General features: G+C 47.0%; 1 protein-coding gene across 1 annotated transcript in view; it reads left to right on the top strand.

Moving 5' to 3' along the window:
* The first annotated feature begins 1,226 nt into the window (after nucleotides 1-1,226).
* PLPPR5 (phospholipid phosphatase related 5) overlaps nucleotides 1,227-22,971 on the top strand; it is a 66,156-nt gene continuing 44,411 nt past the window's right edge. The window contains exon 1 of the mRNA XM_054384036.1: nucleotides 1,227-1,457. Within this exon, the coding sequence (XP_054240011.1) occupies nucleotides 1,227-1,457 (231 nt within the window). The remainder of the gene's footprint in view (nucleotides 1,458-22,971) is intronic.

Genomic DNA, 22,971 nt, shown 5'->3' with positions numbered 1-22,971 from the left:
TGTGTTCTTTAAGGGCTGATTAAAAATAAGTAAACACAGACTAACATCACTGAATGTGAACAAAATTCTCCAGAAAGGGAAGAAAAGTGAACAGTCAAAGCTGAAGCACACCACTAGAAGCATGATCACACGTTATGAACCAGGGTGATCACATCTCTTTCGTTATATCCAACGGTCTTTACTAAGTAAGCCAAGAGGATCTCTAAGGCGAAGGTGTCCCTTCCTTTACAGACTGTTTCCTGGCCATTTAACATCGTGGGTCAGGCTGTGGAGTACCTTCAGGTAACTCTTCATCATTTTGGGCTTTGGGAATGCAGCCTGGAGCCTGTAGACAGGTGCATGTGTAGGACATTGGGCACAGTGCTTAAGAGTATGTGCATGTGCTCTGTATGCATTCTCAAGTAGCATTCTCTGTGTTCATACCTACACGATTTCTCTCTGTGCCAGAGCAGACTCTCCTCTTACTCTGGGATGTTACTTGGGTGAGGATTGCTTCATGCCCAGCTACTCATTTTCCTTATAGCTGTTACAGGAAAGCGTTAAACCTGAATTGCTCCAATAGCTGTCCAAAGAGTGCGTATCCCCTACTCGGAGGCCTCTACCGCCGCGGCAAATCGCGGCGATCCGTTTGCCTGCCCGGGCTCGTCCACGCTGTGGTTGCTGGCGGTACTGGAGCCGCCGTCGCGCAGTGCCGAGCGGCCGGTGCTTCCCGGCGCGTCGGTGCGGAGGCGGCTCGGGCAGCGGGCAGCTCCAGGAGCTCCCCTGCGTGCGCACGCCGCTCATACAGGTGTGTGTCGGTGCAGCGGAGACCCACAGGAGGCGGGGGAGAGTTCGCGCGCTAACCACGCTCGCGGGGCCACGCTGTGGAAGCCGTTCCGGGGACTGGAACCTTCAGATTGGTCTCTGCCGCCGATGGGGAGTCTCCCCCCAGCCGGGGTCCGGCGCGGAGGCTGCTCCCCGGGCGGGGAGGGGTGGGGCGGGGCGGAGCCACCCCCTCCCGCCTCCGCGCTCCGCCCGCTGCACGAGCCGCGACCGCGCCGGAGCCGCTGCCGGACTGGCGGGGCCGGGTCCCGGTCCCCGCCCGCTCTATCCTGCCTGCGCTCCCCGCCCCACGGGCCTGACCGCGCTGCCGCCTAGCCGCCTCCGCCCGCCGTGGATGCAGCCGGGGAGCGGGCGGAGCGCGGCGCCGGGGAGGGGGGCCGCGGCGGCTGCCGGAGCCCACGTACATGCGAGTGCCCTCTCCGCTCACCAGCATGCTTTACTTCCAGATGGTGATCATGGCAGGGACCGTGATGCTGGCTTATTATTTCGAGTACACGGACACCTTCACGGTCAACGTGCAAGGCTTCTTCTGCTACGAGGGCGCGTACCGAAAGCCTTATCCGGGCCCGGAGGACCGCAGCGCCGTGCCCCCGGTGCTCCTTTACTCGCTGACCGCAGGCGTGCCCGTGCTGGTGGTAAGCAGGGGCCGCCCGCGCCCCCTCTCCGACAACTTGTTGGGCTGAACCGGGCCGGGCCGGGCCTCACCGCGGGCCCCGGCCGGAGGGGCGCCGCCGGCGGCGTAGCTCTGGGGTGGGCCCAGCGGGCGGGGACCCTCTGCGCTCCGGGCGCTGCGGGGCTGTATCTCGGCTGCTCGGGCCTCGGTGGGCAGCGCAGCCGAGACCGGCCCCGGCCACAGCCGCTGCCCACCTCGCGTCTCCGGAGAGTATTTTTAGCTCCGCTTTATGTAACTGGCGGTGCCTGTGCTGCCAGCCCCCTTCGGCTCTTTTCGGTAAAAATAATCTTCCATGATTTGAAACGTGTGTCGGCTGCAGATAGAAGAATTAGAAAACCCCCCTGTCGTTTCTTTTTTTATCTTTTTTTTTTTCTTTTTTTGGTGGTTGGTCTGGCTTTTTTTGAAAGCAAAGTGATGTGTAAGGAACAGGGAGGCAGTCCTGCTTGATTTGGTTGTCTCCATATGTCAGCGTTACTGATGTGTGTGCACACCAAACCTGTGTGCCTCTAATTGGATGTGATCTTCTGTCAGTCCAGTTTACACAGAGGAGATCTATTCCATTGATTCATCTTTGGGTTTTGTGCGGGGAAATATCTAAGAGGGAAAAGCAGCGATGTCTTCCCTTCAAGCTGTTAAATGTACTATTTGTGTTCTCAGATAACAAGGGCATTAGCATAATTTAATAACCTATGACCATAATGTGCAGCAAAGACAGAGGGAGTGAGAGGGGATTATTTAACTGTGCTCTTACGTGGATTCACTAGGTGCATGCACACTTACACAGAAGCTCTTTAAAAGAGTTCATTTTGGAGAGCTGTAAGCATTAGAATAATTTTTAAAACTCCAATAATAAATGTTCTCATAAGACAATGATTATCAGTTTCACAGGTGAATTCATTTTCAGGAAAATAAGAGCAAAACATGAGGAGAGAAAGCTTCATCTGGGTGACGTTATGGTGATCCCAAACATGATTCCCTTCTGTATTGGTAGTGCCATGAGGTCTCAGATGGTATCCAACATAAACCCTCATGGCCAAGCTCAGCCTTAATATTTGAGACTTTGTTCTTTTTCTCTAGGGACTGAGCTGCATCTTTTGACAGGGTATGTTATGTAGCCTTTTGGGATTGTTTTCCTTCTGGTTTTAGCATCAATTCATTGACTGTTTTGTGTACCTGTTTGTGTGGTTTTTTTGAACCTCCAAATGCTGTTGAGATTTAACAGGGCTTTTCTCTTACTGGTGTTTTTCTGCTTGTTTGCATGTGGTGTTTGTTAGGCTTTTAATTCTATTTCTTTTGCATGGCTCAGGAAGTTTTAACATCTCTTTTTCAGTGAAATGGATTGGTAGTTTCCTTTAGTTTCCTGCTGTATGATTACATCAGAGAAATCACCATGACACTTTGGGTTAGCAGTCTTGTAATTAGCCTTTCTAAGAAGCTAATAATAGAGTTTGATGATATTTAACTCTGCTTCCTCTCCCAGTCACCAGTCTCTGGGAAAAATGCCATGCATTGGGAGGTCAGGGCATGGAAAATTGACATTGCCTGTGTTACACTTGTATATTAATTTTATTTTAGTAAATGGAGAATTCAGCCCCTGAGAATGTGATGACTTCAACAGCATGAAGTCTAATCATTAACATTATCAAATAAAGGCAACATTTTTCAGATTTCAGACAGAATTCTCTTCTGGTTCTCCTTGGGCACTCCTGAACTTAGTGGTGTTCACATGGGATAGCTGTGCAGGCTATGGGCAGATAGGTAATAAGGTAATATTTCTTCACCAAGGCAAATTATGTGCTTTTTTGTAAGTAGTTGAAATTTCTTCTCAAGGTTTCAGAGTTTAATTAGATTCACCTCTTTACTTTTTTTTCTTGTCTATGACAGTTTAAGCATAGATGTTAAGTGTAATTTTGTTGTGGTTTTTTTTCTGTAGATGAATTATACAAATGAATCATGTAACAAAGCCATATTTCTGCCTGTAAAGATGTAAGCATAGACCACAATGAAGGAAATGGATTTCCATGAATGAAGTTGTACTATTTTTCCCTCCAAATCATGATTGTCATGGAATATAGTTTATTGAATACTCTGATTCGTGAGAGGGTTTTGTTTATTTGTTTGTTTGTTTTAAAGATACCTTTTAAAAATTTTCTTTCTTCTAGTTAGTGTGGGCTTCATGCTGTTCCTGGAGTTTTGAGATAGAGCAACAGAGTCCTTACCTTAGTGTTCAGGGTGACTGGTTTTGTTTTGAGGGATGGGACATGCTGGATTAGAGCCATAGCATGCTGCAAGGTAACCCAGGTTCTTTTAATGTGACTCAGTCAGTTGCTGCATGGCATTGAGTTTTACTGGACGTTGATGACAGAACACATGACTTTTTCCAGTGGCTTTCCACTTTCCATCCCTGCTACTAAAAAAATGTACAAGTCAAGTGTTTGTAGCTGGGTCTGTCTTGATGAGATTCTCATCAGCAATGGTCATCTTGCTGCTGTGAGGCTGTTACCCAGCAGCTCAGCAGGAGCAGATGTGAGTGTCAAGCCATGTGGTAGAGCTGGCCATGCTCACAAGGCCACAACATTCATCTGCTGAGAAGTAAATGATGAGCTGGGCCCTCTGACAGGGAAATGCCTGTGATCACTATGTTAATCCTGGAAACTTTCAGGTTCTTTAAATGCTTTAAAATGCTTCTTCCTGCTAGTGTATTCCTGCAGCCCTAGTGCAGCATCGCTGCCATGCTTCCATTCCTGAGTCCATCTGCTTCTCCATCCTCTCTCCCTCCATGTCATCCAAGGAAAAACGCAACTGGCTGTCAGGTCATAGGTCCTCAGGAGTCTGATCTGGGAAATGAGGTCTTGGGGGTAGAGCAGAGACTGTTTACTGTAATGCTTGACCTGCAGGTGCTCTAGTATGGGTAACTGGGAGACTGGGACTGAAGGGAGTGTTGTACTCTGCACCTGAGACCCACTAGGCTCGTAAACCTACAGCTTTGGGCAAGTACTTACAAAGTATTAACCAGGTATTTGATCAACCCTGAAGTGGTCAGGCAGTTGGACTAGATGATCTTTCCTTTCAACTGAACCATTCTGTTCCACAGTATTTCCTAATTCATATGAAGGCAAATTGTGTTACTCACTTCAGCAGTCTGCTAACAGACAGAGCTGCTTGAAGTCCCTGCAACTTCAGAGCTGCCCAGAAAAAACTGTGGACAGCTCCTCCTTGAAAGTGTTCAGGCTGGATGAAGATTCTTATGGAATGTGTCTTTGCCCATGGCAGGGGGGTTGAAACTAGATAATCTCTAAGGTCCCTTCCAACCCAAACCATTCTGTGATTCATAAATATGACAGTAATTGCAGGAAACCTGCAGAGGAATCTAGTAGCTGTTCTGTGAGATGAGAAGAGTTTTCTCCCTTCTCTTTCTCTAGTTGTTTTCCCAGCTTTTATGCAGGTTTCATGAAAGGAAGTGGGTTACATTACAACATTGCTTTTCTGTTTTCTCTAGGATCTCTCTAAAGAGTGTTTCTTATCTGTAAATGCTGTAGTTTGAGTTCTTCTGGTAGAGAATTTTGAGGACCCAGATGTTTTTATGTGTGGGATCAAAACAGCTGCAGCTTAACAAAATATGTGGAAGGTCTTCTAAGTCATACCTCTAGGCACAAGTAAAGTAATGCCCTGAGTGAGTAGATGTGTTTGCATAAGGAGCATTAAGCAGACCAGCAGTTCTACAAAATATAGATGATATTGAAACTGCAAGCAGAAGAAGAATGTAAAATCCCTAAGTAGGAGCTAAATTTGCAGGCTTCAGTCCCTGAAGGGGGTCTGCAGGAAGGATAGAGAGAGACTGTTTGCAAAGGCCTGCAGGGACAGGACGAGGGACAATGGCTTCAAACTAGAGCAGAGCAGATTGAGATTGGATGTTAGGAACAAGTTCTTTACTATGAAGGTGGTGGAACACTGGAACAGGTTGCCCAGGGAGGTGGTTGAGGCTCCTTCTCTGGAGATATTGAAGGTGAGGCTGGACAGGGCTGTGGGCAGCCTGATCTAGTTGGGGATGTCTCTGCTGACTGCAGAGGGGTTTGGACTGGATGAGCTTTGGAGGTCCCTTCCAACCCAGACCATTCTATAGGATTCTGTGATGGAAGAATGAGACTTCCACAGAGACAGTGCCCCTCTGGGTTCCCTTCCTCCCATTCTGCTTCATCACTCATGATTGACAGAGCACTGCTGGCCCTGTGCTGCTGTCTTTACTGCCTGTAGCATTGGTATCCACAAATCTCTGCTGGGCCAAAGAAATTCTCAATACACCTTTTTAAAAGATTTTTTTAAAAAAATCTTTAAGTCAAAGGTGAAGGTGGCAAGAAATGCACCTTTGATTTGAGTCTGTCCATAGATGTAATAAGCATAAGAGGGGTAGTTGAGAGCTGAGTGCTATTTAAGCCATTTCCCAAAGTGCCAGTTCTTGTTCAGTGGGATGGTTGCTTTTTTAGACTTGTTATGACAGATGTCGTTTGGGAAAGACACGTCAGGCTGATCCTTCAGCTTCCACTAGAAGTGCTTTGTAGAGCTGGGAGGCTAGTTTCTCCTGATTTCAAAACCTCCAGAGTGATCAGAGTGATCAGTTCTGCATTATTTCTTTGTGGTAAACCTTAATAATTTTGGCCTCTCCAAATGCTGTTAACTACACTCAAGGATTCTTTTCACCAGTCCGCACACGGAGATGGATTTAGCTAAAATGCCAAAACTGTTGAAGCAAGAATAGGTGTAGAGCTCATTATATTGGACCTGATATGGACACTGACTGTTGTGTAAGAGTCAGGAGGAGATAATGGCACACTTCCATTAAGACATAAGAGGGACAGGGATCTGCTAGAGAGAGTCCAAGGGAGGGCTACAAAAGTGATGAAGGGACTGGAGCACTGCCTGGTGAGGAGAGGCTGAGAGCCCTGGGGCAGTGCAGTCTGGAGAGGAGAAGACTGAGAGTGGATTTAATAAATGTTTATAAATATCTGAGGGCTGGGGATCAAGAGGGAGGGGACAGGTTCTGCTCACTTGTGCCCTGGGATAGGACAAGAGGCAATGGATGTAAACTCCAGCACAGGAGGTTCCACCTCAACATGAGGAAGAACTTCTTCACTGTGAGGGTCCCAGAGCACTGGAACAGGCTGCCCAGAGAGGTTGTGGAGTCTCCTTCTCTGGAGACTTTGCAGCCCTGTCTGGATGCATTCCTGTGTGACTTATGCTGGATTCTCTGGTCCTGCTCTGGTAGAGGGGTTGGACTCAATGATCTCTGGAGGTCCCTTCTAACCCCTAGCATGCTGTGAGCCTGTGAAGACATGCAAACACTTTTATTATTATAATGTTGTTTGATTTTTATTTCCAAGTACCAAGCAGGTAATTACAGCACTTACTCAAAGTATACACTGTTCTAGTTACCTGGATGAATTCCCAGCATTTCATATTTTCTCTCTAAACCTGTTAAAGACTGATTTGGTTTTCAGATAATCCCCTTAATATCAGTGAAAAACAATTTCTGCCCCTCAGAAGTGAAGGATGGTAGGTCATAGAGTCACAGAATTGTTATGGTTGGAAGGGACCTCAAGGATCATCCAGTTCCAACCCCCCTGCCAGGGACAGGGACACCTCACACTACAGCAGGTTGCTCACAGCCACATCCAGCCTGGCTGCAAAAACCTCCAGGGATGGAGCTTCCACCACCTCCCTGGGCAACCTCTGCCAGTGTCTCACCACCCTCATGGGGAAGAATTTCTTCCTAACAGCCAATCTGAATCTACCCACTTCTAGTTTTGCTCCATTCCCCCCAGTCCTGTCACTCCCTAACACCCTCAAAAGTCCCTCCCCAGCTTTCTTGTAGCCCCCTTCAGATCCTGGAAGGCCACAAGAAGGTCTCCTCAGAGCCTTCTCTTCTCCAGACTGAATTGCCCCAACTCTCTGACTCCATAGGTGAGGTTCTCCAGCCCTCCTATCCTTCTCTTATTTATTGGCTTGTTTATTTATTTATTTAATAGATTTTATTTATTTATTTAATAGAGTGAATGGATCTTGGAACTGGCAGATCCCAAACAAGGAATGCTGAAACCTGAGCATTCTGCCTTCAGGTTAGCTGTAGTCAGTAACTTTTTCCTGTCTGATCATTTGAGGAAGGAATTTTGAAGCCTGGCAAAGGAGGCTGTAAGGTGAGAGATGCAACATCATTGTTCATGCATCAAATTTTCTGTGTTCTGACAATTTAAGGAAAGAACCAGGTAATTCTGTGAGTAGTGAGAAAGGGAACCTAACTTTGGAATTACCAGCACTGATTTCATATGTCTCTTCTTCTTCAGCATCTCTGTTGATCTCTGAATATTTCTAGGTCTGACTAGCTCAATAGTAGTTGAAAGATATGTGGAGACCTGGAGGAGATGCACTGCTTGTTTTCAGCACACAGATCTAGCTGATGTGATTTGGCATGCTCCTATCTCACCCTTCCTTTTTGAACCTGCTAGTGCCTATTTTCCTTCTGGCACCTATGATTCTGTGTGCTGTGGCATCAGGGGCTGATGGGATTTTATCAGGCTGAGTTATTAAAGAGTAGCTTTTAGTTAACCTTTAGTTTGCTGTTCCACTCTGATACAAGGTAATGCTGTACATGAAAAAGGGTGCTGGGTTATCATTTGTTTCTGAGACCTCAACATACTCTGTTACCTGTTTTCCTTAAGGAAAAACACAATCTAGGATTAAAGTTCTGAAAGAGAAGTATTTCTGGGAATGTCCTCTGTGAATTTGCTGTTCCAGGATTCTCTCCATTCATTCATGCTTGAGTTCTGTAGATACTTTTCATTCCTGAGCATAGTCAGAAACAAGCTCTACCTTTACAAATGTTTCTTCCATCTGTTTTAGGCTAATGATTTTTCTGCTTCATGGCTGGTACCAAGTAATTTCAGCTTCTCTGGCCACTTGGGTACTAAGGGAAAATCTAAAGCACAGAGGCAAAACTGAACTGATTCCTTCTCCTGCTCTGCTACTTGCAGTAGAAGTAGCCTCTCTGCTTTCTGAAGGAGATTAAGCTGTTCAGTCACTCGTGCCAGAACGAAATCAAGGAAACTTGATAAATAATGCAAGGATGCACAGCTGCCAGCAGCTCTGTGTTACAGGGCAAAAAATTCTAAGAATATCATGGAATCACAGAAACAGGTTAGAAAAGACTCTCAGGATCACCAAGTCCAACCCAGAACCCTACTCTAGAAGGGTCACCCCTAAACCAGATCCCCAAGCACCACATCCAAACCACCTTGAAACACATCCAGGCTTGGGGACTCCACCACCTCCTAGGGAAACATTCCAACCCCTGACCACTCTTGATGGGAAAACATTCTTCCTGCTCTCCAGTCTGAACCTACCCAGTCGCAGCTTAAGGCTATTCCCTCTTGTTCTATCACTGATTACCTGTAAGAACAGACCAGCACCAGCCTCTCCACAACCTCCTTTCAGGTAATGAGGTGTTCATTTTTATGTACATATTCTAGAGTATGGTAGAGGAATCAGCCAGCAAAGGGTTCGGTCTGTCCTGGTTCTCTTTTGTGGGAGCAAGAAGCTTTTTTGCTAGCTAGATTGCTGCAATATTTGAACACCCCCATGCTAAATGATAATGGTAATGCAACAGGAGAATTGTGCACCCCAACTGGTGTAAATGGAGTAGGCTAAGCTTGGCCTTTGAAATCAAATGGGAATGTTGTCACTTGTGTGAGAAACACTTCAGGGTCTTGATAAATCACCTATTTCAATAATCCTGGAGTAACTTTGATTAGCTAAGGCTTGTTTCTGTCCTTTTCTTGGCACTTTTGACAGCTGTTGAGAACTTGCAGGAAGAAGGAGCTGCCAGAATACTTTGTGTACTCTCTGATCAGGTAGTTCCTGAACAGCCCATTGGGTCTGTGTCCTCATCTTGGTGTTTCAACTAGTGTGCACAGCTGCAACTTCTTTTCCCTTAATATATTTCTTCTTCCATTCTACCATTTTTTGGGCACAGTGAGAGGGAGAAAAGAAGGCATGTAAGGCTTGCTACTTTTTTGAAGGGTGCAAGCACTGGGGACCTTCAGAAAGCAGCTTTTTTTTTTTTTTTTTTTTTGTTGAAGTGGGGAATGCCATCAGGAGATGTTAAAGCTAAGGGACTATTTATATCATCCTCTTTCTTTGCGAAGAGATAATTCCATTGCAACTTTACTTAAGAATAATAAAATCACACTGTTAAGGTCTGCAGTGCCTGTGTACCAGATGCCAGCACTGCCCTGCTGGGACACATAGCAAAAAAAAAAAAAAGGCCATGGCTTGATACTCTGATGCTGTTTTTATCCCCTAGTGTAAAGCCACTAATCCAACAGCTCTGTAAACAAATTCAGATTCAGAACCATTGTGGGAGTTTGGGGAGAATTGTTCTTGATCTGTCTGTCATCTTCCTGTGCTGTGAGGGTTTACATGAGGGCTACAACTGCCTGCAGAAGTTGTATTTATAATTCCAATTATCACAGAATTGTTAGGGTTGGAAGGGATCTCAAGGATCATCCAGTTCCAACCCCCCTGCCATGGGCAGGGACACCTCACACTACAGCAGGTTGCTCACAGCCACATCCAGCCTGGCTGCAAAAACCTCCAGGGATGAGGCTTCCACCACCTCCCTGGGCAACCTGTGCCAGTGTCTCATGGGGAAGAATTTCTTCCTAACATCCAATCTGAATCTCCCCATTTCTAGTTTTGCTCCATTCTCCCTAGTCCTATCACTCCCTGACACCCTCAAAAGTTCCTCCCCAGCTTTCTTGTAGCCCCCTTCAGATACTGGAAGGCCACAAGAAGGTCTCCTGAGAGCCTTCTCTTCTCCAGACTGCACAACCCCAACTCTCTCAGGCTGTCTCCAGAGCAGAGCAGCTCCAGCCTTCTGCTCATCCTCGTGGTCCTTCCCTGGACACTTTCCAGCACCTCCAGATCCTTCTTGTAACAGAGGCTCCAGAACTGGACCCAGAGCTCCAGGTGTGGTCTCAGCAGAGTGGAGCAGAGGGGGAGAATCCCCTCCCTGGCCCTGCTGGCCACACTTCTCTTGCTGCAGCCCAGGCTCTGCTTGGCTCTCTGGGCTGCAAGTGCTCACTGCTGGCTCCTGTTGAGCTTCTCATCCCCCAGCACCCCCAAGGCCTTTTTTCAGGACTGCTCTCCAGCCAGTCCCTGCCCAGCCTATATCAGTGCTTGGGATTGCCCTGACCCAGCTGCAGGACCTTGCACTTGGTCTTGTTGAACCTCATGAGGTTGGCTTGTGCTCACCTCTCCAGCCTGCCCAGGTCCCTCTGGATGGATCCCTTCCCTCCAGCTTTCAGCTGCACCACACAGCTTGGTGTCTTTGGTGAACTTGCTGAGGGAGCCTCAATGCCACTGCCCATGCTGCTGATGGAGCTGTTAAACAAGCCTGGTCCCAGTACTGCATCATTTCTGCTGTGCTTTCTGTGCATGCTATTTACAAACATTTAACACTACCCAGGCCATGAGCTTCATTCCTCAATGTGCTCTCTGGGAGTAAAGTAGCAGGCAGATGTGAGCAAGGCAGATAGGGTTCTTTGCAACAGATGAATGCCTGCTTGTCCTATAAATGCTGCACTGATGTTGAAGGGTGGAATTTGTTAATCCAACTAATACTACATGTTTAGGGAATCCATTTGCAATGTTTGTAATCTGAAATAGTAGGCTTGAAGCAATCAGTTTCTCAATCAAACACTTCTTGCTGGTTGGACATCATGCAGGATTGAGGAGATGGATGCCCATGTGATCTATAATAAATGTAGAACTATAAGTAGTTTCAGCTGTATTTTCCTGCCTTAAAAGCAGTGTGATGTTTAAAAAGCTTCCCAAAGCCTTTGCAGCATCTCTCAGATTCAGTGAAGTGAGTGGTGGCCCAGTTACCATCATAAATGGTGCTTATTTAGCTGAGGTGTGGTACCTCAGGGGATGCTAATAAAAAGCCTGGCTGAGGTGGCTACACCACATGTCCAGGACTCAGAGGAGATGCACATGTCATGTGCTGCTTTACTGGGGAACAGCCAACAAACATCCTAGTCCTTAACATTCATGCATAGTACAGAGAACGTGGTATTGGAGAGAGACTTTGAAAGCAAAAGTTACAGCACTGGCTTTGCTAAGATCACTTCTATTCATCTGCAGGTGGGAATATGTTGATTTTCAATGAAAAGCACTAAGAAATCTGCAGCAGAAAATTTACTACAGAAAGATTGAAGTTTTTTTTTTAATTTAAAGCTACTGTTAATCTAACAAATTGTGCAGTACTGCTTCAAAACTGTCTCTCTTTCCTGACTGCTGTTTCCTGTGGTACAAGGCATCATCAAAAGAGTTATCAGGTTACCCTGGGTGAGAACTCAGTAGGCTGTGGAGTCCACACCTGTAGGTTCTGAGCCACAAATACAGTTGCCTGTAATTTTGCATGTCTTGTATTAATTGCATCATCCAGGGATCAGTGATGGGCCCCATCCTGTTCAATATCTTTATTTATGATCTGGATGAGGGGATTGAGACCATCATCAGTAAATTGCAGATGACACCAAGCTGGGAACAGGAGTTGATCTGTTAGGAGTGTAGGAGGGCTTTGCAGAGGGACCTTGACAGGCTGGACAGATGGGCAGAGACCAAGGGCATGAGATTGAACAAGTCTTAGTTCTACACTTGGGCCACACCAACCCCATGCAGTGCTACAGGCTGGGGCAGAGTGTCTGGAGAGCAGCCAGGCAGAAAGGGACCTGGGGGTGCTGGTTGACAGCAGCTGAACATGAGCCAGCAGTGTGCCCAGGGGGCCAAGAAGGCCAATGGCATCCTGGCCTGCATCAGGCATAGTGTGGCCAGCAGGAGCAGGGAGGTCATTCTGCCCTGTGCTCAGCACTGGTCAGGCCACACCTTGAGTACTGTGTCCAGTTCTGGGCCCCTCCATTTAAGAAAGATGTTGAGATGCTGGAAGGTGTCCAGAGAAGGGCAACAAGGCTGGGGAGGGGTCTGGAGCACAGCCCTGTGAGGAGAGGCTGAGGGAGCTGGGGGTGTTTAGCCTGGAGAAGAGGAGGCTCAGGGCAGACCTCATTGCTGTCTACAACTCCCTGAAGGGAGGTTGCAGCCAGGTGGGGGTTGGTCTCTTCTGCCAGGCAACAGTGACAGAAGGAGAGGACACAGTCTCAAGCTGTGCCAGGGGAGGTTTGGGCTGGATGGGAGGAAGAAATTCTTCCCAGCAAGAAAGATTGGCCACTGGGATGTGCTGCCGGAGGATGTGATGGAGTTACCATCTCTGGAAGTGTTTAAAAACAGACTGGCTGAGGCACTCAGTGCCATGGGTTAGTTGATTAGATGGTGCTGGGTGATAGGTTGGGCTTGATGATCTCTGAGGTCTTTTCCAACCTGGTTGGTTGTGTGATAATTATCCATTGTATAATTATGATATATTCTGTATCTATATGAAAGCTGCATTAACCTTGGTAATGCAGAGTAAATTACAAATGCAATGTGGCTGTGTCCTTTCTGCTCCAGAGATACTGCTTGATGCTTACTCATGTAGGGTCAAGGAATGTATGTATGATACATTCCTTTCTGAACTGTTTTTTTGTTGTTGTTCTGTCCTTAATAAGAATAAAGAGAGCTGTCATGAACAAAAATCAACCCAACAGTATCCTGCTGTTCTGAGCATTATTTTTTTTCTTCCTGTATGTAACATTTGGAAATGCTCATTGTTTTAGGCTTGTAGGTTTCATGCTCTCTCTAAAAGGGATCTGAGTCATACATTTTATTTATTGACTTACTTGTTTAGTCATTCAAACTCTGAGTAATATTATCAGGGCTGGTTTTGGTCAAGTTGTAGTCTGCCTCTTCATAAATCAAGTGTTAGAACCAGTGCAGCTTATCTTCCCAGTAGTGTTAATTTGGGCAGTAATAGGGATTTCTGTGACCTGTCCATAGCAATTTAGGGCTCAGACATGAGTGAATTAATTCTGCTTAAAGATTTGTTTAATCAGGGGTCAGCTGAGCTGTAGTAACCAACCATGAGCAGCTTGCAGCCTGTGGGGAGCATGAGGTGAGGTCTCTGAGCTTGACCTGCTTTAATTAAGACTGAGGCCAATAGATGCTACCTTTCTGGATCTTACAGAGTGGATCTGCAGGCTGCTCATTAACATGGTCCTGCTGCCAAGGGGGGACCTCGTGCAGTCAGGCTGCTCCTGGCTGGTGCCTGAAGTCTGACCTGCCACTTTGCAGTGGTGCATGTCTCTGTACATAAGTTCATTTCTCTGTGCAGTTGTGTGTGGACATGCCCAAGTTGCAGCACATACGTAGCAGCAGTTTGATCATACTAACACAAACTGAGTTTGGTCTTTCTCCACTGTTCAGTTTCTACCTCTCCTGTTCCTTATTGGGGAGTGTCCTTGGACCTCTTGGGTTGTATCTGGGATTCTACCATGAGGCTAGGCTTGAGGTGCTGCCATCATGTGCTCCAACTGCACAGATCTAAGTCTGAGCATCCAAGAGGCTGGAGGGAGGAATGAGAGGCTTGTGCTGCATTGTGCTGTGGGCCACAAGCAAGCTCCTGTGAATGGTGGTGAGGACAGTGTGGCTGTCACAGTGGTTCTTCTTGCCAAAAGTCAGCACTTGAGTCAGTCATGGGGTCTCTTTCCAAAGCGTTGAGCAGAGGCAGATGACATTTGCAGGCAGAATGACCCTTGGACATGCAAGTGATTCAGAGATCTGTGGCTAGCAGAATGAATGTGTGGAGCTGGGTTGAGAGCTCTCAGGATTTTCTTTGATAAAGGGATCTGGCCACACCAGCAGGATCTTTCTTTGGCCTTGCCTGGCTAGCTGCCAAGTGATAATTGTGAAAGTAGTAAAGCGCTAGGAGATCTCTGCATGAGAAATTACACATGAGCTAGGTATGTAGTAATTGTTGATTAATTACCTTGGTGTGGGTGAGATGTACTGCCATGCCTCAGTGTTATCTGAAATAGCAAGGCTGTCCTGAGTTAGAACCACAGAATCACAGAATGTTAGGGGCTGGAAGGGACCTCCAAAGCTCACCCAGTCCAACCCCCTGTCAGAGCAGGAGCACCTAGAGCAGGTCACACAGGAACACATCCAGGTGGGTTTGGAATATCTCCAGAGAGGGAGACTCCACAACCCTCCTGGACAGCCTCTTCCAGTGTTCTGTTACCCTCACAGGGAAGGAATTTTTCTTCCTGTTTCCCTGGAACTTCCTCTGCCTCAGCTTCCACCACTGCCCCTTGTGCTGGCATTGGGCATCACCCAGCAGAGCCTGGCTCCAGCCTCTGGGCACTCCCCCTGCACATCTTTATCAACAACAATGAGGTCACCTCTCAGGCTCCTCCCCTCCAAGCTACAGAGCCCTCAGCTCCCTCAGGCTCTCCTCATAAGGAAGATGTTCCACTCCCTTAATCATTTTTGTGGCTCTTTGCTGGACTCTCTCAAGCAGTTACCTGAGATCCTTCCTAAACTGAGGAGCCCAGAACTGGACACAATATTCCAGATGTGGCCTCAGCAGGGCAGAGTAGAGGGGGAGGAGAACCTCTCTGACCTACTAACCACAGCCCTTCTAATCCCCCCCAGGATGCCATTGTCCTTCTTGGCCACAAGAGCACATTGCTGGCTCATGGTCATCCTCCCATCCACCAGGACCCTCAGGTCCTTTTCCCCTTCACTGCTCTCCAACAGGTCAGTCCCCAACCTATCCTGCTCCATGGGGTTGCTCTTTCCCAGGTGCAAGACTCTCCCCTTGCCCTGGTAGAATTTCATTCAGTTTCTCCCTGCCCAGCTCTCCAGCCTGTCTGGAATGGGGTGTGTGAATGAGTGTGGTGCTGACTGCATCTTTCCTGGAAGCATGTTAAGAGTCAGTATTGCAGTTTCACTCAATATTCCTTTTGTTCATGAATTTGTTGTGATTGTGTGTTTAGAAGTAGAGGGAAATACTGAAGCAGAGACTACTTTCATTGAGAACTCAGTGTATTTACATGTGCACCTGTGTGTGCACAGCGTGCTGCCAGAATTCTGTGGTGTTTACATGGTTGATTTGTATCCATAGTTTAGTTGTGCTTTTGACCTTGAATGCCAATGGTCTGAAAGTAATGCCTGAATTAGCTCATCATGCCAGAATGCCTAAAAAGGTTATTACATCATTGAATGCAAGAGCACCTTTAAGCACAACATTCCTTAACTTCAGTCTGGAGAGGAGAAGGCTCCAAGGAGCACTGCATCCAGGTCTGGAGCCTCTAGTACAAGAAGGATCTGGAGGGGCTGGAAGGTGTCCAGAGAAGGGCCATGAGGATGAGCAGAGGGCTGGAGCTGCTCTGCTATGAGGACAGACTGAGAGAGTTGGGGCTGTTCAGTCTGGAGAAGAGAAGGCTCACAGGAGACCTTCTTGTGGCCTTCCAATATCTGAAGGGGGCTACAAGAAAGCTGGGGAGGGACTTTTTAGGATGTCAAGGAGTGATAGGACTGGGGGGAATGAAGCAAAACTAGAAATGGGTAGATTCAGATTGGATGTTAGGAAGAAGTTCTTCCCCATGAGGTTGGTGAGACACTGGCAGAGGTTGCCCAGGGAGGTGGTGGAAGCCTCATCCCTGGAGGTTTTTGCATCCAGGCTGGATGTGGCTGTGAGCAACCTGCTGTAGTGTGAGGTGTCCTCTTCTTGTCGGGGTGTTGGAACTGGATGATCCTTGAGGTCCCTTCCAACCTTAACAGTTCTGTAATTCTATGATTCTTTCTAGTAAGTAACTTAATTTGCTGAAATACAGAGTGGTTACACCCAACAGTGGTTAAAAACACAATGTATGTTCACACATTTATATAATGATTATGGAACTTTTCACATACCCCTTTATTGTCTTCACAAAGAAGACCAAATGCCAGGTCCCATAAAATCTGCCTTCAAGTCAGCCAGTGTCAGAGCTTCTTCAGTGTAAGATTTAAATGTTTAAAATAGACTCATTCATCCTTAAAACACTTCTCCTGCCCCTGGATGTTTTTTTATGGAAGATATGTGATAGAGCCAGCCACATGTTTGCTGTTACTTTACAGATCTATGCAAAGTAGGTAAAGCATTACACCCTGATTCAGGAGTGGAAGGAGGCAGTCTCATATTGAAGAGAAGGAGCTGGCCTTACTTTGGCCAATACACTTCTCAGTTTTCAGAATGCTATTGCAGGCCTAAAAGAGCTGTTTCTGTGCTCTGGTGTCTTCACAGCAAAGTGTACAATCTCCCCTCTGTCTTGTAGGCATTTCCTGTACTAGGAATTTTTCACTAAAATTTCCCACTCTTGCAGCTCCTGTTTCAGCTCATTGGCTTCTGTGCTAATGAGGGCACTTGGGACTTCCTCCCAATTCAAGCACTGCATTGTGTAAACTCCTGAGCAGGGTTAGACAACATAGTGTTGCCAGCTGCACATCTGCAGCCATCTGGGTTTGTGGCAGGAGCAGTAAAATAGGCATTGTGTAGCAGTGTTGAAAGAGTGACAAGAGTGCTGCAAATCATATTTGCAGAAAACCATAAAGTAAATGCCCCACATTTGATCTCCAGGGTACACAGACTTCTTCCTGACATGGACTTTCTGTATGGATCCAATAAGGACAAATGGGATATGCAGTGTTCTGTAAAAGCTTAGTGGCTGATTCACTACCACTGCATTAGGAGGCAAGTAATTACTGGAACTTCCCATGCTCATACGTAGTTCTCTGCTCCCACCTCTCTGCCTTGATGAAGGTTCTGTTTCTGATTAAACATCATTTCAGTGTAATCATTTATTAGGACAACTTCTTGAGAAGAAACAACTCTGCACTGTGAAATTACAGCCTTGAAGTTTGAGGAAAGATCCTAGAATCAGGTTTGGATCAGAAGGGACCTTAAAGAGCATAGAGTTGCAACCCTCCTGCCATGTGCATGGACACCTCTTACTAGTCCAGGCTGCTCAGGGTCCCTATCCAATGCAGGTGAATAAGTAAGGAGGCAGGTGAACAGCTGGGAGGTGGAAAAGGCAGATGGAGACTGGAGAACAGGAAGAAATCCTTGACAGTGAGGGTGGGGAGGCACTGGAACAGGTTGCCCAGAGAGGTTGTGGATGCTCCCTCCCTGGAGATGTTCAAGGCCAGGCTGGATGAAGCCTTGAGCAACCTGGGCTGGTGGGAGGTGTCCCTACCCGTGGCAGGGGGTTGGAACTGGATGAACTTTAAGGTCCCTTCCTGCCCATGGCAGGGGGTTGGAACTGGATGATCTTTAAGGTCCCTTCCTGCCCATGGCAGGGGGTTGGAACTGGATGATCTTTAGAGTCCCTTCCAACCCAAGCCATTTTGTGATTCTGTGAGTAGTTGCACAGTGTCTTGCCTCTGGCCTTACTGGTTGGTTGCAGCACATCTAGAAGAGGCACTTCTGATCTCTTTCTGATCCTCTCTCACTGACTGGCATCTCTAGTGACCATTCTGGGTATAATGTTGTGGGTCTGCCTGAAGCCAGTGAAGCTTCAGAAGTTAATTTTGGTAGAGCCACAGTTTCATTCACTCTGTTTCCCTGAAGGTCAGTACAAGTGGCAGTCTCTAATTGCCTTGGAAAATTTTTATTTGGTTTCCTGGCTTTCACAGGCACTGGCAAGTGGATTAATACTGTTTGGTTTTTATGCCCAATGTACATATTACACACAAGTAGAATCATAGAATCATTAATGATGGAAAAAACCTCTAAGGTCATCAAGTCCAACCTTCTACCCAACACCTCTATGGCCATTAGACCATGCCCTGAAGTGCCACATTTACTTATTCTTTGAACACCTGTAGGGATGGTGACTCCCCCACTTCCCTGGGCAGCCTGTTCCAATGCCTCACTATTTTTTCAGTAAAGAATTTCTTGTAACATCCAATCTAAACCTCCCCAGGCACAGCTTGAGGCCATTAGCTCTCGTCCTGTCATTAACTGCTTGGGAGAAGAGGCCAGTACCAGCCTCACTACAGCTCCTTTCAGAAAGCTGTACTTTCAGAGAGGAAGTAATCCTGATGTGAGACAGCTCAGGTCATTGTTCTAGGTCAGATGCTTCTCATGCAATGCCTTTTGCAGTGTTTTTGACTCTTTTCAATGACACTGGCATGCTTTGCAGTGCTGCTGGCAGTGTGACTGCTCTAAGGTATTAGATAAGAAGAATGACCCTAAGGGAATGTGCTCAGGAGTGGCCATTACAGCCTTGGACTTCTCTTTCTGATTTATTCCACCTGTCAAACCTCTTTGCTAAATGTGAAGTACTGCTCTTCTGTGAGATTGGCTTGGCTTCCTAGTTTTGTTTTATTATCTCCTTAGTATCTCATTATAGATCTCATTTTATTATTTCATAGCTAAAATCCATTTCCCCACTTTGGCTGAAGGATTGCTCTTAATCAGCTTGCCCAGCTCCCCTTGAAGGCAGTGGGGATGTTACTTTTGCTCTCAACCAGAAAAAGGTAATGACCTCAATGTATTTGGTGGGTTGGCAGTTGCACTGTAGCCAAAGATCACAGGATGATCTCAGGATGTTAGGGGTTGGAAGGGACCTCTGGAGATCTTCCAGTCCAGCCCCCCTGCCAGAGCAGGACCAGAGAATCCAGCACAGGTCACACAGGAACACATCCAGACAGGGCTGGAAAGTCTCCACAGAAGGAGATTCCACAACCTCTCTGGGCAGCCTGTTCCAGTGCTCTGGGACCCTCATAATGAAGAAGTTCTTCCTCATGTTGAGGTGGAACCTCCTGTGCTGTAGTTTATATCCATTGCCCCTTGTCCTAAGGTAATTGTAAAGGCAGAGGTGCTTATACAGAGGCTGTTGTAATAGGAGTGGAGCTAGTGAGGTGCTTTCAAAGGAAGCTGTTTGGTTGGGAAGAGAATTTTTGAAGTGTGGAATTGTCAAATTTCTCATTGTGAATCAAATAGGAACTGACAGTAACAAAGACAACAAAACCACATTTGTCTTTTGCAGACAAATGTTTTGCCACAAAAGCCCAGATATCAGTGTCTGTGGAATCATGCAGCTATTAATTGTGTGTAGATGGTTCCCCACACTCATGTTACAACTCAAGGTGCTTATTCTGCTCCAGAGTTTGATCCTTCAGCCTCAGCTGAAGTGAACCTGCTTTTCCTCAAGCTGATCCCAGGGAACAAGGTAGCTACAAAATGTGTCTGGTCTTGAGCAGAAGGAAGATGCAAGTAATACAGTGTGAAAAGCAGGAAATTCAGATATTGTCCTTCCTCTGAGCTTCTGAGAACAGCTGGCTCTAGTCATATACTGACTATGAAACCACCACTTTGTGACCAGAATCTTTAAGAGATGCCTTTTATGTGATTGGTTTTTATTTCAACAGGGGTGAAAGTCTGTTTGTGTTGAAGTTTGCAGTTGAATTTTCATCCTGGATAGAAAAGTGCAGTGGTGTGTATCACCTGAAGTTATGCTTTAGCATGAAATAATTTTGCTGTTTAAAGTGATCAGTGGTTATTAGAGAATCACAGAATGGTCTGGGCAGGAAGGGACCTCCAAGTCATCCAGTCTGAACTCCTCATAGCCAGCAGGGACATCCCCTGGTTGCCCAGGGCCTTATTGAGCCTCAGTCTCCAGGGAAGGAGCCTCAACCACCTCCCTGGGCAACCTGTTCCAGTGTTCCACTGCCCTCACAGTAAAGAACTTGTTCCTCACATCCAATCTAAATCTGCTCTGCTCTAGTTTGAAGCCATTGTCCCTCGTCCTGTCCCTGCAGCCCTTTGCAAACAGTCTCTCTCCATCCTTTCTGTAGCCCCCTTCAGGTACTGCCAGGCTGCTCTTAAGTCTCCCTGGAGCCTCCTCTTCTCCAGGCTGAACACCCCCAGCTCCCTCAGCCTGTCCTCATAGCAGAGCTGCTCCAACCCCCTGATCGTTTTTGTGGCTCTCCTCTGGACCCTCTCCATCAGGTCCATATCCTTTCTGTATATTGAGGGCTCCAGACCTGTACACAGTACTCCAGGTGAGGTCTCATCAGAGCAGAGCACAGTGGCAGAATCATCTCTCTGGATCTGCTGACAGCACATCTTTGGATGCAGCCCAGGCTGTGATTTGCCTTCTGTGCTCACCCTGCCTGCTCCTGTCCAGCTTCTCATCCATCAGTACCCCCAAGTCCTTTTCCTCAGGGCTGCTTTCTATCCCCTCCTCCCACAGTCCGTATTGATAGTGAGGATTGTTCCAGCCCAGATGCAGGACCCTGCACTTGCTCTTGTTGAACCTCATGAGGTTCATCTGGGCACACCTCTCCAGCTTGTCCAGGTCCCTCTGGATGCCCTCCTGTCCCTTTGGTGTATCAACAGCACCACTCAGCTTGGTGTCACTGCACTCTGTTGATGGTGTACTCAATCTCACTGTGTCTTTGATAAAGATGTTAACCAGCACAGGTCCCATCACAGACCCCTGAGGGACGCCACTGTCACTATTCTCCATCTGCACTTCAAGCCATTTAGCACCATCCTCTGGATGTGACCATCCAGCCGATTCCTTACCCACTGAACAGTCCACCCAGCAAATCCATCTCTCTCCAACTTGGCCAGCGGGATGTTGTGGGGACTGTTATGGGCATTGTAAGCATTGGTAAATGTTCATCAAGCAATAACGTTTTCAGCATGCTTTGAAGGGCTAAGAAAGCAATCTCCCCTCAACAGACAGAGCAAAGTTCTGTTTTCTTGGGCAGGCAAGAAACAAAGAGCCAGGCCATAAGTGTTGTTCACATGGATTGCTTGAAGAATAGCAGATGTCCTTGACCCTGCTGAGTGCAGAGCTGAACGTTCTGTATGGAACTCATAGAATCACAGAATTGTCAGGGTTGGAAGGGACCTCACAGATCATCCAGTTCCAACCCCCCTGCCATGGGCAGGGACACCTCACACTACAGCAGGTTGCTCAGAGCCACATCCAGCCTGGCTGCAAAAACCTCCAGGGATGGAGCTTCCACCACCTCCCTGGGCAACCTGTTCCAGTGTCTCACCACCCTCATGGGGAAGAACTTCTTCCTAATATCCAATCTGAATCTCCCCATTTCTAGTTTTGCTCCATCCCCCCCAGTCCTATCAGTCCCTGGCACCCTCAAAAGTCCCTCCCCAGCTTTCTTGTAGCCCCCTTCAGATACTGGAAGGCCACAAGAAGGTCTCCTGTGAGCCTTCTCTTCTCCAGATTGACAAGCCCCAGCTCTCTCAGTCTGTCATCATAGCAGTGGTGTTCCAGCCCTCAACTTATCTTCTAATAGGGAAGATAAATTGTAGAGCTCTGAACATCCTGGGTTTACTTCACAAATACGGTGTTTTACAGGTTGAAGCTAAGCACCTGAGAAAAGAAAAAATCTTGTTTTTCAGAATCCTTAATGGAATAATTGTCTGCAACAATAACCTTTTTCAGTCTCAGTGATCAGGAGACTAGAATTAGTTGATCTTTACTCATAATGCAATGGGTTTTCCTAACAAGGTGTGTTTGCAAAGTGAAAGGTGATGCTTGGAAACACTGGATAATGGCATCTTTGGTCTTTGTAAAATGAAAACAAGAACAACTTAAAACCTGTGTGAATTCCCTATCATAAGAACCTTATCTGGAATATTTCAGCCTTAAGTAACCTTACCTTCTGAAATATGAATTGATGCTTTCAAAAGGTAGTTTTGAATTAATTCTTCTCTCTTCCCCTCACTATTTTAAGATAAAGATCAGAGGGCTAAAGCTCCTCTGCTATGAGGACAGACTGAGAGAGTTGGGGCTGTTCAGTCAGGAGAAGAGAAGGCTCTGAGGAGACCTTCTTGTGGCCTTCCAGTATCTGAAGGGGGCTACAAGAAAGCTGGGGAGGGACTTTTGGGGGTGTCAGGGAGTGATAGGACTGGGGGGAATGGAGCAAAACTAGAAATGGGTAGATTCAGATTGGATGTTAGGAAGAAATTCTTCCCCATGAGGGTGGTGAGACACTGGCAGAGGTTGCCCAGGGAGGTGGTGGAAGCCTCATCCCTGTAGGCTTTTGCATCCAGGCTGGATGTGGCTGTGAGCAGCCTGCTGTAGTGTGAGGTGTCCCTGCCCATGGCAGGGGGCTTGGAACTGGATGATCCTTGAGGTCCCTTCCAACCCTGACAATTCTGTGGTTCTGTGCTTCTAAGCTTGCTAGTGGGTCTAGATGCTGCGAAGTTTATCTAGACTGATACTGCTTTGTAGCTTCTGGGTGTTATTTTGTAAAATGAGAAAAGCTTGGTGCATGGAGAAGAGATCTTACTGAAGTTGGTTATCTGCTGCCTTTTGGAATATGTTCAGCAAAAATACTTGCTCAACTTTGTGAAACTGTGCCAGCAGTAAGCTGGTTTTGGAGCCAGGTGCTGGCATTTACTTGGCCCCTAGATCGCCATTTAGCTTTCCTGAGCTTGTTTTCCTTGTGTCCCGGCCATTGCTAATCCCCTA

Source organism: Indicator indicator, chromosome 10 (assembly GCF_027791375.1).
Source record: "Indicator indicator isolate 239-I01 chromosome 10, UM_Iind_1.1, whole genome shotgun sequence".
NCBI lineage: Eukaryota > Metazoa > Chordata > Aves > Piciformes > Indicatoridae > Indicator > Indicator indicator.
Note: the sequence above shows the minus strand (reverse complement) of the source record. Positions and strands in the feature narration are given on the sequence as shown.